At 37.3% G+C, this 19,768-nt stretch overlaps 2 protein-coding genes across 2 annotated transcripts in view; both read right to left on the reverse strand.

The window, feature by feature from the left end:
- Positions 1 to 904: 904 nt before the first annotated feature.
- On the reverse strand, positions 905 to 9,116 carry cln8 (CLN8 transmembrane ER and ERGIC protein). The gene is made up of 4 exons (XM_079832447.1): positions 8,958 to 9,116; positions 8,460 to 8,679; positions 7,812 to 8,171; positions 905 to 4,277 (listed from the first exon to the last, which is right to left on the reverse strand). The coding sequence occupies exons 2-4, from the start codon at positions 8,634 to 8,636 to the stop codon at positions 3,957 to 3,959; spliced, it is 858 nt and encodes a 285-aa protein (XP_079688573.1). The 5' UTR covers positions 8,637 to 8,679; positions 8,958 to 9,116; the 3' UTR covers positions 905 to 3,956.
- Positions 9,117 to 13,154: 4,038 nt separating this feature from the next.
- The window catches only part of dlgap2a (discs, large homolog-associated protein 2a), a gene marked incomplete at its 3' end in the record, with an annotated part of 179,411 nt that continues 172,797 nt past the window's right edge, over positions 13,155 to 19,768 (reverse strand). Inside the window, 4 exon segments of the mRNA XM_079833680.1 lie at positions 13,155 to 13,355; positions 14,618 to 14,770; positions 15,977 to 16,068; positions 19,228 to 19,682. Of these exon segments, the coding sequence (XP_079689806.1) occupies positions 13,155 to 13,355; positions 14,618 to 14,770; positions 15,977 to 16,068; positions 19,228 to 19,682 (901 nt within the window).

The raw sequence follows: 19,768 nt of genomic DNA on the forward strand, positions 1-19,768 counted from the left end.
CACTGCTTTGTCACTGTTATATTAAATAGTAGTTCACCTTGAGCTGATACAGAGGTCAAGCATAGTTTTTCCTTCATTTATATCCGGTAGTAGCATTAGCTAATTCACTGTCATGCTTTGCATTGTCTGTTGTATTTGCTTTAAATATGCTGTGTGCCATTAATGCAAATGTTTTGTTTCTTTGCTCTTCGACTCCATCTAAAGAATCTGAAAATATGACAAAAAATTAAGTATCAGTATAACCAAACACACATACACTAAGGGACTCTAGTTCAGCTTCAAGTCCTCAAAATGAAAATCCATCATAGAATAAAACAACTCTTTTCCATCTCTTGTCCCTCCCTGGCACGCGCGTACACACATTCCTCCCTACAAAGATAATTCCATTTCAGTCAGAACAAACCCTATTTATGCAGAACACAAAGAGTTTAGTCAAACATCCACAAACACTCACTAAACGCAGCCTACATCCATTGAACAACACCAATGCACAACATCTGTTAAAGAGATATCCTTCATAAAAGGGAAACAAAAAAAGGTCTGATGGCTTTGAGCTGAAGTTTCCAAAGCGGATACTGAGTGACATTTAGTGAAGTAGATGGTGGTTGAGTCAACAGATCATGTTTTGTCATTATGGGAGTAACAATATGAGCCTATCAGATCAAAACTGAAGGAAAAGATAAGGAGATTGAGAGATGCTGTGCTGCACCAACTGCCAATGTACAAAGAGAAAAGAGACTCAAACAGCCACTCCCAAAATACCCAAACACACATATAGGGATGAAACGGTATGGAAATTTAACATCACGATTATAGTGACCCAAATTATCACGGTTATCAATATTATCACGGTTTTGTTCAAACGAGATGAAAGTGTTCAAAAAGAACTGATGCACACACTTAAAACATTTCAACAAGTTTTATATTTGAAAATCAACAAACAACAAATAAATCAAGCAGCTCTATGCACTTTTTTAAGATAGATTCTGTGGGATTTCCTTCCTTAATGGCCGTCGTCAATAGCAACGCATAACGCATAAATAATAATAATTTGTCGTAAATATAATCTCTAATATTATCTCTGATGAGAATATTGCTTGAGAATATATTTACAGTGTTCAGCAATGATGCATTTAAATCTAGCATATTTTGTGTTAGAGCCCAAACAGTATCCAAGTGAAATAATGCATATCCATATTTCCATATGATTTGACAGTTTATTTTATTAAATATCAAAATGTGTGCATCATACCTGACACCTAAATGATCACTTTACAGTCAGTTTTATGACTGTCATTCTCTTCAAATGCTGAAGTTTGAAACGTGTAACGTTACCAATGTTGTATGTAACTTTAGAGACGGTCCCTAAATTCACCAGCGTTATGCCAGTCATATCAGACGCGCTGTGCTTCTGCTGTGTTTTTAAAACCATTTTCGCTGCTGAAATAGAACAAAAACAGTACAACCACTATATGATGAATGAATCTCCTGCATACATCGCACGTTTATCTCTGCTTTTAGTGTAGATTTCAGCGAGTAAGAGCGGCGCGCGCTCTGAATGAAACTCCGGCTAATCTGAACGCCTCTGATTATGAGACATTGCATTCATAAACTCAATAGAAACACGTGTGAGTGGTTATAATGCGCAACGCGATTATAACAGATGGCTTTTGAGAAGACTATTAGCCTATAAGTTCAACAGCCAGAGTGACTAGTGTGCAGCCGAAATAACGTTACACCTGCTAAAGGCGGTTGTTAATGTCAAGCCCTGATTATTATCCCTTAAATGTTAGTCTTGACTAAATTTGTTCGTTCGCTTCACGTTATTATTTCCCAGATGTAGTTTTGGTATTGAGGTCAAAGTCCACTTGCCTTGCGTTCGTAGTTTTGAAGTGTTTCCCCTATTACAGTGACTTTCTTCTGGCATGTTCTGCAGACAGGGTGACCATCTTAGATTAAGCTTCCCTCAGGACTTTTGTAAAAGCCAAAATATGACCACACCTCAGATTTGGTCCTTTTAGAGGCTGAACAATCCCCAGAAGTGCTGTCACTGCCTTCTGCCATTTCTTATCATTCAAAAAACAGCGGTGCTGCGCCTGACTGACGCTGACTACACAGGATTTACCGCGAGTTTTCACAACCGTGATAATCACACGCGGTTTTTATTAGGGGTGCACCGATCCGATATTAGGATCGGATATCGGCCGCGATACTGACAAAATAGCTGGATCGGGGATCGGAAAAATTAACAGATCCACAAGCCGATCCAGGTGTTTTTTTCCGTCGCAGCAGAACCTACGTCATTCGTCAGCTTCACGTGTGTCGCATGCTAGAAGCAACATTGAGCGAGCCAGAGAGTCGGCTGTGTGGAGGAGATATTTCACGCTTGCCACGCCAACTAGTTCGTCGCTGTTTCGAGGGTATTACTGCAAAGTCAGGGTCTTTCCTGCATTGACATGTTTTTGACGGCCAAAGCCTAATTTGATGAGTTATTGTGATTTACGAGTGATGTAGAACAGATGCTGCGCTCGTGACTGAGTGACAGAGAGACCGATCTGAGAGCTCCTCCCCCGCGCGCGCTCTCTGGGTCTTCAAAATAATCAGTGTTCGCTCTCATATTTCACATATTAATCCAAATCAAAAGCTCGGAAGACCGAAACCATGTTGCACGTGACACATTCGGACAATTTTGTCCTTGAATTATCACTGGGTGTGAATTGCGCTCAAAAAACATTGACTCTTCTCTGACCAGCTGACATAAAGCATACTTTCAATAAGCGGGAGACAAATCATATTCAGTTATGAAGTGTTTTCTGTGTGTTGACATCTTTCGCGATGTTCTAACAGACGGGATTCGCACACAACGCGTCTGCTAATGTCCGATTCGTGACCTAATGACTCCTTTGAACCGAATCATTTTAACGACTGGCCAGAACAACTGATCTGTCCAACACTGAACTCATGAATCAGTTTATTAATTTACTCAGAACGCAACTGAAATGAGAACACAAGTGTGCTTACCCAATTTAGCAAGAGTGAGTAGTAAGAATTATTTTTAATTATCAACAGTATTTCATCTTATTTCTGTTGACAATGTGTAGTAAAATAAATAGGCCTAGCCAATAATTTAATCTGGAGTGAGGTGAAACCAGAACAAAGTTGTTATTAGCTAGCTGAAAATTTTTATTAAATTGCATATGGCAGAAAATTAGACTATTTGTTAATTTGTAATGCTACTTTTTTAATATTGATATGATTATATACCAAAACAATTATCTGTAGTGTAAAAAATGTTTGGTAACTGTCAGATTACTATTGTATGTTTGACCAATACACTGTTTTTTGTTTCCACTGCTACATTTTATTTATTTAAAGAAGTTAGATTACATTCTATTTTAGATTTGAATGCACAATTGTTTTTTAAATAAATAAGAATTCAACACCTTACATACATCTGTTATTTTGTCTTAGTTATGTTTAGTTAGTAAAGTCTGGTGCCTTTAGTCTCTTCAAGGAAGGTATAAGGTGGAAGATATACAGTTTATTATTAATTCAACAATATATCGGATCGGTATCGGGTATCGACAGATACACAAAGCCCAGGCATCGGTATCGGTATCGGGACTGAAAAAGTCGGATCGGTGCACCCCTAGTTTTTATGATAATAAAATTTTATACGATATTACTAACCGTCACTAAATTTTATCGTGGTTTATCGTGAAACCGGTAATCGTTTCATCCCTACACACGTACAGTAAAAGGCCTTTTCATGACACAATCTGTGTACTCACGTTTTTGTGGTTAGTCTAGTTGTAAGTAGTTAGTGCTAAACCTAAAGCTCTTAAACAAACTTTCAAACAATACTCACTAAAAGCAACACAACTGCACAAAATTGCTTTTATAGCTGCAGCCTTCCTCAGACTGCATTTCCCATAAGGCCTCGATCTTGGCATTAATCAGCTGGCATGGGGTTTGTGTCGTGCCTGGTCTTGGACTGATCCATTATTTGGTGTGGGCATGTTGTCAAAGTTCCAATCCACAGGACTGAGAAGCTGCAGGGTTTTCTTATGCGTCCAAATGGGGTTGAGGAAGAAGGTGAGCAGGAAGAGGCCTGTGAAGAACAGAAGTCTCTGAACCAGTGGGATGTGTGTGTTCATCTCCTCCCAGTGATTCCAACACACCCACCACATGTAGTAGGATAGAACCATCCGGCAGTGGAACATGTGAATCATTATCCACTGGTTAGCTTTCCAGAACAGAGTCCTTGACCAGCCCGCCTTAGCAAAGAAGAGAAGAAATGTAAGAGTTCATTTAAAATCAAGTTCAAAAAAGGGTCTTATTGATTCAAATGTAGAGTATTCACAATTAGCTGCACCGGGGGGATGTTTGGATCACGGAGCTCTAATAATCTAAAAAAATCTAAAGCAAATGACAGAGCATGTCAACAATTAAACTCGCTTAAGAGCAGTCATCATTCACATACTCATACGCAGTGTTGGGGGTAATGCATTACAAGTAACTTGAGTTACGTAATCAGATTACTTTTCAAATTTACAACAAAATATCAGTTACTTTTTCAAAAAAGTAACGCAAAATGAATAAAATCAGTCAAATGCAAAATCAGAATACTATGTAAATCTCCAATAATTAAATTAATTAAATGTTAAATAAACAAATCTTTTGATGCATTTGTGGCGAGCAGCGAGGCCGAGGGACCGTGAGGGCGGGACGAGGCGGCGCTCATCAGAGAGGATGAGCGCCAGCTGCGAGCCGCAGCGATCTCGGCCCTTGCGGAGGAGTGAGGGAGTATAAAGGAGGAGCGACGACAGTGAGGGACGAGAGAGGACCAGGCCTGGATTTTATGTTGTATTTTATTTATGTTTTGTTATGTGTTGCTGCAGTCGACCGTGAGGGGCTGCAGCTTATTATTTTCATTTTGTGTTTATTTGTATGTAGGCGACAGTCGTCCGCGAGGGGCTGTCGCCGCCATTTTAGTTTGTGTTTGTTTAATTAAAAGTTATTTTGAATGTCCGCCGGTTCCCGCCTCCTTCTTCCCGTACAAACAACGTTTACTACAGCATTTAATCTACCTTTATTAACCAATGTCTTGCTACTGACCTTTGATGATTCAGTTAAACCATGATCAAAAATGTTTTTATTACTAAAAGATTTTCTCCTGCGTCCTATTCTTCCATTATCCAGAATGGCAGCACAGCACAGCAGAGGTGCGCCCTCTACGGTTCATGCGTGAATTTGCATTTTTACCTCAGCCTGGGGCTTATTATTAAAATTTTGGTATGAAGAGGTCTTTACCTTTGCACAAAAATAGAACTTTTTTGTTATAAAAAAACAACAACAAAAAAGCCCAGCCCAGGTGAGAAAAAGTAACGCAAAAGTAACGTAACACATTACTTTTCTTAAAAAGTAACTAAGTAACTCAATTAGTTACTTTTTAAGGGAGTAACGCAATATTGTAATCTATTACTTTTCAAAGTAACTTTCCCCAACACTGCTCATACGGTTCCAAAACTGTATTCCTTTTTTTTCTTAAAACATAAAAGAAGATATTTTGAAGAATGTTTAATACATTTTTGTTCCCAAACAACTTTTATCATTTGTGTGATTTTTTTAAATATATTTTTAGCTTTTCTAAATATCTTCATTCGAGCTCCACAGAAAAGTCATAGACATTTGTAACAAAATTAAGGTAAGTAAATAATGACTGAACTATCCCTTTAAGTCACTCAGCACGAGTGTCTTCAAAATGTTGATCCATCAAGACAATAGTTGCCCTTTAAAAGAAACTGGAAGATAATTTCATGCTAACGCCGGCTATAGACACAGCAAATCACTCCGCCGAAGTAGAACAGTGCTGTGCCTTCTGAGAATATAGTCCCCAGTATGTATACGTTTATAAGATGGCTGTGTCTCATGTAACCTTGTTATTTGTACACGCTGTGACTATACACATCACAACATGTAAATAGGAAAATGTTGGCGTTATTTTGTCACTTATTGAGCAGTAGGCTAGCTGGAGCCTTTTACCTCCAGTCTTTGTGCTAAGCTAGGCTAGCAGAGTTATGGCACGCACGGAGATGAAAATTTGTATGTATGTACTTATGTAACTCTGGGGATACGGTGAATAAGCTAAAGTCCCAAAAAGTCGGCGTGTTCCTTTAATAACGGATAAAGTCCATCTAGCTGTGTTTCCCTAGAGAAACAATGGGAAAAGCAGCGCAGTGGAATGCAAAAAAACATGCTGTGTGAATTTAAAAATGTGAGACAAGGCAGTGGAATGAAAAATGTTCTATAGATGCATTTTTTTAAAAGTTGAACTTCTAACTTGAGCGTTGCCTTTTTAAAATGCTGTGTTATACCCGAGATGCTCAGAGTCGCGAGAGGAGAGCACAAAGGTCAAACACATCCATCTAGCACCTACACCTTAAAGGAACACTCCACTATTTTTGGAAATAGGCTCATTTTCCAACTCCCTTAGAGTTAAACAGTTGAGTTTTACCGTTTTCGAATCCATTCAGCCGATCTCTGGGTCTGGCGGTAGCTCTTTTAGCATAGCTTAGCATAGATCATTGAATCTGATTAGACCGTTAGCATCGCTCTCAAAAATGACCAAAGAGTTTCAATTTTTTTTCCTATTTAAAACTTGACTCTTCTGTAGTTACATTGTGTACTAAGACCGATGGAAAATGAAAAGTTGCGATTTTCTTGGCTGATATGGCTAGGAACTATACTCTCATTCCTACGTAATAATCAAGGAACTTTCTGCCGTCCCACAGGTGCAGCGGTGCAATGATATTACGCAGCGTGTTATATATGAGAGTATAGTTCCGATACACTCTAAAAAATGCTGGGTTAAAATAACCCAAGTTGGGTTGAAAATGGACTAACCCATCAATTGGGTTGTTTTAACCCAGCAATTGGGTTGTTTTAAGCAAACATTTAACCCAACATCTGGGTTAAAACAACCCAACTGATGGGTTATTCCATTTTCAACCCAACTTGGGCTATTTTTAACCCAGCCTTTTTTAGAGTGTATCAGCCTAGAAAATCGCAACTTTTAATTTTCCGTCGGTCTTAGTACACGATGTAACTACACTCTAAAAAATGCTGGGTTAAAAATAACCCAAGATGGGTTGAAAATGGACTAACCCAGCAATTGGGTTGTTTTAACCCAGCGGTTGGGTTAAATGTTTGCTTAAAACAACCCAATCGCTGGGTTAGTCCATTTTCACCCCAACTTGGGTTATTTTTAACCCAGCATTTTTTAGAGTGTACAGAAGAGTCAAGTTTTAAATAGGAAAAATATTGAAACTCTTTGGTCATTTTTTTTAGCAAGATGCTAACGGTCTAATCAGATTCAATTATCTATGCTAAGCTATGCTAAAAGTGCTACCGCCAGACCCAGAGATCAGCTGAATGGGTTCAAAAACGGTAAAACTCAACTGTTTAACTCTAGGGGGGTTGGAAAATGAGCCTATTTTAAAAAATAGTGGCGTGTTCCTTTATATGGCTGAAACTTATCAGCGAAAAAGTTCCTCTTTCTAAGAACAGTGTATAGTACAACTATAAGTGTTCTCAGCAATCAGCAAAGGCATGACACATTTTGAGACGAGGAAGATAAACATGTTTTTCCCACACCAAAATAGAAGTGAAACTAGCCTGCAGGTGAGAAAGCAGAAGCATTTCATATGATCACTACAGTCTTTAGACTAAGTTTATTTGCTGAAATATTTCTCTGACAAACTGATTAAGTTTTCAAGCAAAAACATTTTATCTTGACCATTGTGTCTCACCTTAAGCAGCATCCAGGAGATGCAGGTGAAGGGTGTGCTCATCTCCAGCAGCAGGGTTACCATTGGCAAGAAATGACCCAGCCAGTTCCACACAACTGCCCCAGCAAACCCTGCCAGGGCAAAGAAGTGGTGCACAGCTAACGGCAGATCGAAGGACTGGAACGCCACGTTGGACACATGAAGGGCCACATTTTCAAACAGGAAAAAGCCTGTAGCGGACAGCACGTTGAACCACGACCAGTCCTCCTGCCCGAGAATCTTATCAGAAAAGACTGCAGAGTCCTGCAGGAGTGCTCGAAGACCTGCCACCGTGCTTTGAATGCCAAACACAGCCCGTGTCGCAGATAGATCCCAAAAGACCTTGAAGCAAAGATAAAGATCGGAATGTTAGGAAAATTATCTGAATGGCAGATATCATATCAAAAACGGTCAAGTTGTTCCAAACCTGTATGAGTTTCTTTCTTCTGTTGAACACAAAAGATTTTTTGAAGAATGTTGGTAATCAAACAGTTGACGGTAGCCATTGAAAATATTTTCTTTTGTGTTAAACAGAAGAAAAAAACTGATACAGGTTTGGAAAAACTTGAGGGTAAGTAAACGATGACAGGATTTAAATTTTTGGGGTTAACTATCCGTTACAATTGGCACCTTTTCTTTGGCTGACAACGAGCGGTAGGTGTGAAACAGCAGATTAGACAGGATGTGAGAGAGGAGAAAGATGAAGGTGTAGAAGATGAAGCTCAGGCCGATGATTTTCAGCTGAATGTCCTGGGAGGAGTAGTCCATGCTTAAGGACAGTATTAAGTTATCTGGCTGGGAAGACATTGCTCAGATGTCACAGTCCGTTCCCATGAAACCAATTACCAGTCTAGAACGAGAAAGACACTCATTATATTATACAGACACACCCGCTGTCCCATTTATCTGCAATAAGAGAAAATGCCCTGCCCTTACTTTACTGTAGCGTGAAACCAAATTTTGAGCTTAAACACCATGTGAAGGAGTAAAAAAGTAGCTTGAGTGTAAACATCATTCACAGGTTCAGTCAGCTCTCATGTGTATGCTTTCCTCAGCTCATTACTAACTAAACATCTTATCTACGTTACAAGTCTGTTGTTTTTAAAAGTGTGTTGTCATTGTTCTTACCTCTTGTAGAGGAAATAATGTCCACGAAACTCATTATTTAATGAGTATGAAAGACTTAAACTAATAATGTTATCTTTTGACATGAGCTCGACAGTAACATTGCTCACATTCCTACACCGGGTGCTTTCACCCTCAAAGCACCAGAGACCGAACGACATCACGTGACCACATCTAGTCACATGACTAGACTCACTAACCGCTCTGTCGCCGTCTGCTGTCAGGAAATAGCTATTTTTTATAATATTTTCCTGTATAAATTATATAAATTAGGCTTCCCATAAACATTAAACATTCAATGCACCTTCATTTTAAAAAACATGTACCCAATATATTATAGAGTTAATACGTTAAAATTAAGATTGCAATATTTATTTTATTTGAAAAAAAAATATAGGCCTATATATTTTTTTTTCGTACTGTATTCCAAAATTTTAATCTCTTTTGATTAATGTGTTTTGTTTAGTCAGGTAAAACAAATTTTTTTTTTTAACTCGGATCAAATTAATGGCAATTTGTATGTTTTGTCAAAACCGCTATGTGAGACAACTCTTAGGAAAATCATTGTGTTGATGTGTTAAAATAATTAGGTTAATTCAAGACAATCCACATAACTCATTTCCTTCAAAAATTTAATGACTGAATTATTTACAATGTATGATCATAGCAATAATCAAGTCATGAAAAGAAACAAATAATCCAGATGATCAAGAACAAAAAGAATCAAATTCGTAACACAAATTAATAACGTAATTTAAACTTTTCATGAACACATACAAAATAAATTAAAATGATAAGTGTAACAATAAACAACATTCAAAAAGAGATTTGGAAAAACAATGAAGCAGAAAAAGCCACATTCAGCATCAGAATGGTGCATGCCACCCAAAAAAAACTTAACTCAACCAATAAGTAAGAGCAGAAAAAGAGTTTTGCTTCAACAAAGGATCAATTATGTATTTATATTATATATATATTTATATAGAACTATTTATATTTATATAATTCTGTACAAATAATGAATATTTGGTATTATATTCACCCTTCATAATAGATATGATATACAGTATAATAAATGAAAATATTCTCAGCTAAACAACTACCTTTCTCATTTGTTATTTTCACTAAGATTTTATAATCTTTTCACATTCTGAGATCCAGGATTAGTCCAGTCCCAGGAGGAAGCTTCTCTACAGTAAGAAACCAAGAACCGGGGCATCTCAGTCCGTTGGCTGTTTTTCAAATACTGTGGTTCGCAGGGTAAATGAATCATTTCTTTTTGATAAATACTGACATATGGTTCATTTCAATGGAAATAAATGAAGCAAATGTACATATGAGTAGTGTAAATGTACATGAGGTTTAAACAAGATGACCACCCAGTGCAACCCTGTTGAAGAAAACATGTCCATCGTTCAAACATATCAACATTTGATAACTGATTTCACTGTTTTAAAAGGTGGGAAGTGAGCATTTGTTCTTCTAGGTGGTTTATTAAAGGCCAGCTCACCATAACGCTTTTAGACTGTCATGTTGAAAGGATGATGATGAAACATGGGGAAGGATGGTGTGTATGAGGCTCTATAAACAGCAGAAGCTGTTCAAACATGTGGCACATAAGCATATTTGGCATATAAACACTGCCTGCATTACTGGCATGTTTGCATATTGATAATTGAGCAGGTTAATCAGAAAGGACAACTGCCACACTGCAGGACCATAATTACTCATGATATAGAGAAAAAAAAAAACATACCATAAAACATGATTGAAATAATCCCTTCACTTCGCTATAATGAAAAATTAAATATCATATAATCAACAATTTCAATAGTTAATATGAACGAACAATGAACAAATATATATGTTTAGCAAACTTTAACAAAAAGATATATTGCTCATTGTTAGCTCATGTTAGTTAATGCATTAACTAATGTTAACAAACAAGACCGTATTATAAAGTGTTACCCATCAGTTTAGTGTGTATTTCAACAGTATGACTTAGTTTGTAAGGCCAGGAAAGTGTCAGCAATGACCTTTGGATTTCTGTAAACGCTGAGGGCCACATTGCAAAGCTGTAATAGAAAACTGAAAACTTGTTTCAAATAATGACTAGCAAAATAATCAGTCAAAACCTTTGTTAAAGACTTTAGACGCAATTTACAACTGAAAAGTTGTATTTAGTCATCATCAATTACAAGCCTCTCTTGGATGAAATGCTGTAATTGTGTTTGAACAATGACTTAAAGCAGAAAAGTACAGAGCGCAGAGAAATTATATTTGCTTCTAACGGAAAGCTCTTCTCAAGGTCATCTTGTGAAGGAAATTGAGAGTATAAAGCTACAAGGAATTGGAGTGGAAGTGATAAAACTAATATCCTCTGATCTCTGGCCTCTTCTCCTTCTATGACGCAGAGGAAAAAACAGGGCAGAAAGTGGGGAAATGGTTTGACATTTGAAATTAAATGTGACCGTGCTTGATAGACAGCCCATTTCTGTAATGATATGAAGAGGATAAAATATGGCAATTTAAAAAAAAGGCGTTTGAGCGTGTCAGCAGTTCCACTTTGGTGGCTGCAAGTCGAGGACGAGACAACCAGAAGTGTTCATGCATTTACACTTCCTATTAACAGAATATCAAACTCTTTTAGCTGAAGTGTTACAGCCGAACTGCTGGATGTTTAAGCAGAAACTAAAATCTCTGGAACAGAGACCTTCTAATATAATCAACCATCCTGTGTACTGCAGGTACTCGCCTGTTTGGACAAATGCCATCAAATAGACTCAAAAACAGTTCTATTTGGATTATGGAGTTAAACTTATCATTCTGCACACGCTCACAGATGTGTGGTATGTGGACTGCAGGCAGTCTAATAGATAAAACATCTATCACCAACCGCCATGTCATCTAGATAATTATGGGAACACCCGACATCTCCTTCAACCGAGACAGAATCATTGATTCTCTGTCAAGACATACAAAAAGGACATAAAAAGCAGGTTTTTTTGCAGAGAACATGGGTCAGATGCTTGACAACAGCAAACGGAGAGGTAAATGGCTCAGTAAAAATAAATGCAAACTGATGAATGACTATGTGAAGCATGAAAACATTCAGAGACCTGAAATGATAAATCGATAAGTCTCACAAAACCTTGCAATTCAACTGCAACAATATCTTTTAGAACTTCATTTCCCTTGGAAATACATACAAACATACATTTAGAAGAAGAAAGTGCAAAAATGCATTTTTGAACCTTTTCATTGTTGAATTTAGGTTTTAAGCAATTGCACTCAAAATCCTACAGTAATTCCTCTAGAATGACATAAACATCAAGTATGTAGTAGTGTGACAGCTGTATATTTGATATCAGTAAGTAGGAGTATAATAAAAACTGATCTCTTTAACCGACAGTGTAAACCCTCAGGCTGAGATTTAGGTTTTCCCATAACAGTGTGTATGACCAACAACATTTTTTAAAAGGCTGTGACTGTCCGCTCTGGTCTAAGGCTTCAGTCTAAAATGTATGATTGAGGTATTTCAGCACTGGCACTTACATAAATGCACCCAATAGAGTTCATCAGAAAAATACTATGAACTTCACTGGGAAGAGAGACAGGGGGGGGAAAAGAGAAATACAAAGATGAAGAGAGAGAGAGAGAGAGAGAGAGAGAGAGAGAGAGAGAGAAATGAAATGAAACCATGGAAATACAAAGCTACAAAACTTGAATGAATGTAACCAGATGGAACCAGATGGAACCGGAACTAAATACTTTTGAATTGTTCAGATTTGAAAACAAATGAATTGTTTAGATTTGAGGCCTAAAAAAGTCATTTTCTTAATTTTGAAAGTGCTAAATAGATGTCATAAAGACACTCACTGAGGGATCATCAGATTGGCCGTTATTCCGCTGTGATTAAAGCTTAAATCTAAAGTTTTGCTTCATCAAGCAATGTCATTATCACGTGGGTCTACAATTGCGATATGTTGTGCAATATGTTTATTTTGGTGAAGTATGTTTCCCTAAAAAAGAACTCCATAAGGATGTTGTAGGCAGTTCTGAAACAAGTTACAAAACCTATTTGACAGGTACGAAAGCCTTCTGTTTCTTTTGATTCGCTTGATGACTGTATTGTGATACGAACTGGCTCTGTTACTGAGAATGATGATAATGTTGTAATAAAGGTGTTCCCTGTGACTCTCAGAGCCGTGTTTGGGCCTCCGGTATATAGATCTCGATGCTGTCGGCCCGCTCTGATGCTGAGTTTTGACGGAATGAAGCTGCGCGTTTGGCCGCCATTAGGCGTCGTCGTGCCTCCAGTCTCTGGCGATCAGGGAGATCCAAAGATTTTTCCCTAGTCACACTCTTACGCAATGTCTTCTTTGGTACTGGCGGCGGGAGCTGAAACAACAACAAATAATATCCAAACACAAGATATGAATGTACAAATATTGTGTTAATTTTTTTTATTTAAATGTGTGTCAGGGATATAGAGATTTTAGATTTAATTGATAAACTATACACTACCGTTCAAAAGTTTGTGCTCACCAAGACTGCAAACTGCTATATTGTGTTTTTACCATTTAAAATAACTTTTTTCTATTTTTAATATTATTTAAAATGTAATTTATTCCAGGGATGGAAAAGCTGAATTTTCAGCAGCCATTACTGAAAACAGTTGCCCTGGATAGTTCACCCTAAAATGAAAATTAGGTCATCATTTACTCACCCTGGTGTTTAATGCCGTATGCCTTTCTTTCTTTTTTAGGACCACAAAAATATATATTTTTTTAAATGTCCTGCTCGCATCCTGGAATACTAATTCACCAGTGGTTTCCTCTTAATTAGTTACTTATTAGAAAGATCATTTTTTTTAAATAAACATATTCGGTATGTGTGTAATTTACGCTCTAGACCAAAATGTAAAATTATCGTCAAGTTATGTTCACCATAACTTTACTTTATTTTACTCATAAATGTCAAAACACATAGGAAAATCTTGACCAAGGGCAAATTATTCTTCTGGGATTTGATGGTGGCGCAATAAGTCTCGCAAATACGCAGCCGTGCACAGAAGACCAATGACCAAGGTCAGGATTTTGGTTAAATAATACATTCAATTTTGGTTTGTTTTTCACCAAACCCTATCGTTGTCACATTCTGTCTGTTTAGTTTCATTTTCATAGTTTTTTTGTTTCTCTTCAGTCACCTGTTCCCTTTGTTCGATTTTCCCGCTTTTCTTTTGTTACCATGGCTATTGATTAAATTATTTGTCACCAGTTATTCGTCACCGAGTTCATTCACCCTCTTTATTTAAGTTTCTCCTTACATTCAGTTCATTCTCCTATATTTTTTGTGCCTAGCTGTTCATCTTCATCATTATTGGACTTTAATCAATCGTATGCCCCCAGAACACTTGGAATATATGACACGTGTAGCATCGGACCATTCTGTGATACTTTTGTGTATTTTTTTTAAAAGCTTGATGCTGGTTGATATTCACTGTCATTATATGGATGAGATGGGATTTCTCCTTTTGTGGTCCGAAAAAGAAAGAACGTCATACTGCATTTGAACAACACTCATCAGTACAATCAGAAGCATGAAATTATATTTGATGACTAATATGACCATCACAAATCCTTTAACCAATCAGCTCTCACCTTCTTCACAGGGCTCTCAATAAGCCTCCAATCGTTGGACTTGATTTTCTGCAGCTCATTGAATTTGGAGGTAACATCATCGATGGAGAGCTGCAGCAGGTCCCAGAACCCAGCCAGGTCCTGAGAGGTGGGCCGAGGCATGGCACTGGGGTCCTGCAACACAACCCAACATTTGAAACACGATACTATACCTAAATAATAAATGTATACATTTAAAGTAAAAGTTTAAATAAATAAATCAGTCGACAAATAAACATTTGTTAAAATGAATGTTAAAAAGTATTTCATAATTAAATATAACAATAATAATTAATTGAGATTTTTTTTAAAAAAGCATTTACGGTTTTACATTTAACTGAATAATGGCATTTTTTTTTTTATAAATGTATAAACAAAAGCATTTGGCAAATACATAAAGAATTTTAAATGCTTTATCAAATTCATTTTAGATATGGCATTTATCAAACTATTATGTATTGTTTTAGGAAACTTTATTTTTAACATGAATTTTAAATGTAAACTAGACATTTAATTATTTACATTAAAAAAAAATGTATGAAATGCATTAATAATAGATTTCATTTTACTTTGGTAACACTTTAGATTAGGGAACACATATTCACTATTAACCAGTTGCTTATTAGCATGCATATTGCATTTTGACTGTTTATTTGTAGGCTACTTATTCCTCCTTATTCTGCATTACCATATTCTAGGTCCCTTAACCTTACCCCATACCTAAACATAACCACTACAATAACTACCTTACTTAATACCAATAAGCAGTAATTATACGTTTACTGAGGGAAAACTCCTGGTTAATAGTGAATATGTTCCCTAATCTAAAGTGTTACCTTTACTTATAAGTGGCACAACTAGTTTTATAATGTGTACAGATTTCAGGGCAGAAAACTGTAAGAGCTTAAAGTCGACATCTGAAGTGTAACCATTTTTATTTGATGCAATGACTATATTTTTATCTTTTATTTGTTAAATCTGTATGTGGCCAAATCAACCACTGTGAGTGTTTGCCACTGAATAGAGGAGTATTTTATTCAGGAGGATTTAGGATTTAACATCGCTCTACGTACTTTGCAAGCCACAGTACTTGGTCATTATTTGTGTTCTCTGCATGCCTGGCTCAGATCAGCTGATGTGCTGCTGTGTATCATATTTAATAAATGTGACAGCAGAACAAAAGGCCAGAAACTACACCACAATTACTCCAGCACAGACAACCCCTGTGGAAGTGTGGCGGTGCATCAGGGGAAGAGATGCCGTGAGTACAAAGCATATCACAATAACATAAATAGAACACAAACTCGTTCAAATTGGCATATGTGCACGGATGTTACTTACTAGGTTCTGCTGGCAAAGCCAATAAAATTGCTGGAATTTCTGGGACATTAAGAGCTGTGCGCTTCCTACAGCACTCCGGATCTTCCCCAGGACTAATACACAAACAGGGAAAGAGATAAACATTTAATAACCATGAGAGCTATTGAAAATCTCACACATTTATACAGTTAATAGAGTTCATAAAGCATCTGTACACTCATATACCAGCGAACTTGGACATGAGCATGCATACGTTTCTTCAAGAAAGCAGAAAATGTGAAATCATCACGTATTCATGTAGGCAAACAATATAAAGGATGTACGCAACTGTTCAAAAGTTAGAGGTCAGTAAGATGTTATAATAATAGATTTCTATTTCAAATAAATACTGTTCTTTGGAACTTTCTATTTATCAAAGAATATGAAGTAAATGTATCAGTTAACATAAAAATATTAACTGTTTTCAACACTGATAATAATAATAATGATACATTTTTCTTAAGCACCAAATCAGCATATTAGAATGATTTCTGAAGGATCATGTGGCACTGAAGACTGGAGTAATGATTGCCATCAAATGAATAAATTACATTTTAAACTATATTAAAATATTTTTTTATATTAAAAATGTTTTAATGTATTTTTTTTACCAAATAAGCCAATCTTGGTGAGCATAAGATATGTCTAATTACATTACATAAACAAATCTGACCACAAACTTTTGAAAGACAGTGTACTACATCTGCTCTTTTCAAGTTTAAGCTCTGTAGGTAACAAGAAAGTTGTTGCTTATAGCAAAATTGTACTTAACATCCAATTAATTCCTAATGGATTTTAAGACAGTTTAACCAAGTTTGTTGGTGTTCGCTAATCTCACAGTCTCAGGTACTTTTCAGCTGCTCAGGGGTGCATTTCCCGAACAACGATGTAACTCGCTGCTTAACTACCATTGTATGATGGGTCGTTAAAGAAATCAACTAGCTACTCACGACTGTTTCCCGAAACCATATTGTTGCAAACAAGTAATATCTTCTTTTAATGAATCCATTTGAGATTGAATTAATGCTAGATTTTTGCTATAAAATACGGACATAGCATCTGAGGACTAATTCTTAAAGCACTACGTTAGATATTTTGCTTTATTTCCAGTTTCAACCTATAGGCCTTTTCTTGGTAGTAGAGCATGTACGCACATGTGCACTCTTCAAAAGCGGTGCTTTAAATCTTTTTGACAAACTAAAAGACGTAAATTACATTTGTATATATTCGGAATAAACGATATAGATTGTACTCTATGTCAGCTTGCTTATTTTTTCAAGATAAGGAATTATAAAGTCCACGTGTCATGCGAAAATGCTTCTAACCACAGGACGGCACACAATCACACAACTTTGCAATGCTGTTTGCGATTGTTCATTGGAACTATGTTTTTTTTTGGAACTAATTGTTAAACTACAGTTGCAAGAAAAAGTATGTGAACCGCTTGCAGAATCTGTGAAAATGTGAATAACTAAATAAGAGGGATCATACAAAATGCATTTTATTTTTTATTTAGTACTGTCCTGAATAAGATATTTTACATAAAAATTTTTTACATACAGTCCACAAGACAAAAAAATTGCTGAATTATTAAATGACCCAGTTCAAAAGTTTATGAACCATTAATTCTTAATACCGTGTGTTGTTCCCGTGGATGATCCACAGCTTTTTTTTTGTTTTGTTTTTTATGTGATGGTTGTTCTTGAGTCTTTTGTTTGTCCTGAGCAGTTAAACTGCCCAATGTTCTTCAGAAATATCCTCCAGGTCCTGCACATTCTTCAGTTTTCCAGCATCTTTTGCATATTTCAACCCTCTCCAGCAGTGACTGTATGATTTTGAGATCCATCTTTTCACACTGAGGACAATTGATGGACTCAAACACAACTATTAAAAAAGGTTGAAACATTCACTGATACTCCAGAAGGAAACACAATGCATTAAGAGTCAGGGGGTGAAAACTTATTGAATTTGAAAATCAAGGTAAATTGTACTTAATTTGTCTTGCGGGAAACGTGCAAGTATCTTCTGTTGCTTTCGAAGGGCAGTACTTAATATTTTTTTTATATCTAAACAAAATAAGAAACATTTGGACCTCTTCATCCTGTTCAAAGGTTTTCACCCCCCAGCTCTTAATGCATTGTGTTTCCTTCTGGAGCAGCAGTGAATGTTTGAACCTTTTTTAATAGTTGTGTTTGAGTCCCTCAACTGTCCTCAGTGTGAAAAGATGGATCTCAAAATCATACAGTCCCTGCTGGAGAGGGTTCAAATATGCAAAAGATGCTGGAAAACTGAAGAATGCGCAGGACCTGGAGGATTTTTCTGAAGAACATTGGGCAGTTTAACTGCTCAGGACAAACAAGGGACTCAAGAACAACCACTACAAAACAAACAAACAAAAAAACAGCCGTGGATCATCCAGGTGACAACACACAGTATTGAGAATCAATGGTTCATAAACTTTTGAATGGGTCATTTTAATAAATTCAGCTTTTTTTTTGTCTTGTGGACTATATGTAAACATCTTTTATGTAAAATATCTTATTCAGGACAGTACTAAATAAAAAATAAATGCATTTTGTATGATCCCTCTTATGTTGTTAAAATTATTCACATTTTCACCGATTCTGCAAGCGGGTCACATACTTTTTCTCGCAACTGTATGCTGATAACGACGGAACTTGCGACCATAGTTGGCTAACGATGCTTTTGGGAAACGCACCCCAGGCTGGGAGACCAGTTGGCTGACCAACTAAATACAAACTGGAAAACCATCTTAAAACATCTGAGACCAGTAAACCAGCTTTTTTCAGCAGGTCAAAGTACAATGGGAACATGACAGATGCAGTGAGTAGTATGTGTCTGTCAAGAAGCAAGCTCTTCTTCAAATTCACTATATAATCACTATATAAACAACACAAGTGATTCACACTTTCACTCTCACACATTCATTTCTGTGCATTGTATCTCTCAGTCTGTTGTTCAGAGCCTCAGCGCTGCTCTGAGCTCTTTGCCATGGAAACCTGACAGATGTTGACAGAAGTAATTGCTCACATGGCAGCACTCTCAGTGTGAGCCTCTAATAACCTGGAGCTCTGCAAACGTTTCACAGTTAAATGTGACACTTCTCTGGATTCATACCTGACACTTTGAAACCTGGAGCCAAACTCTCCACCAAACAAATATTATAATATTAAGATTTAACGGCTCATGAAATCGGAGCGCTGTTAACTCACTTTCCTCTGACAGATCGTTCTCTTCCGCCTCTCCCTCCAGCTCTTTGCACCACCCCTCCATCTTTTTCGTCTCTGTGTGCAACAGCTGCATGAACCAGCTTCCGTCCCTCCTGCATGAGGGTGATGCTCTTCCCGAATCTGTAGGTTGGGGAGGCGTCACGGTAACTGCCACAGTGGCAACAGGTTCCCGTGGCGAGGGCTCCAGCCATGGCTCGGGACTGCGCTGGGGACTCGGAGGCTCTGTGGGGGTGCGGTAGTCCTCCCGGTAGCTGAAAAGACCCTGGGTGCGGACGGTCCGTACGGCGCCGTACTGCGTTGGGGTGCTGGGCTCGCTGTGACGCTGGAAACCTCCGCCAAACTGAAGACCTTTATCCTCCATTAAAGGAAAACCCTCCAACTCCAGATCAGCCTGAACGGCGGCGGTGACACTGTTGGACCGCTTAAATCGGCCCTGTCTGTATGAGAGAGAAAGATCTTAAATGAGACAACATTTCACACTCAGCTGGTACTTCAGCAAATCACACCTCACAAACCCTTCACA

The sequence above is a fragment of the Gobio gobio genome (genome assembly GCF_949357685.1).
Source record: "Gobio gobio genome assembly, chromosome: 13".
Classification (NCBI taxonomy): Eukaryota; Metazoa; Chordata; class Actinopteri; order Cypriniformes; family Gobionidae; genus Gobio; species Gobio gobio.

What these genes read in the sequence shown, in the direction of transcription:
- cln8 (XM_079832447.1), bottom strand. Translation starts at nt 8,636, where the DNA reads ATGTCTTCCCAGCCAGATAACTTAATACTGTCCTTAAGCATGGACTAC. An exon ending in CGTTGTCAGCCAAAGAAAAG is followed by an intron (nt 8,172 to 8,459) that starts GTGCCAATTGTA and finishes CTTTGCTTCAAG; the next exon opens with GTCTTTTGGGATCTATCTGC. An exon ending in TCTCCTGGATGCTGCTTAAG is followed by an intron (nt 4,278 to 7,811) that starts GTGAGACACAAT and finishes TTCTTTGCTAAG; the next exon opens with GCGGGCTGGTCAAGGACTCT.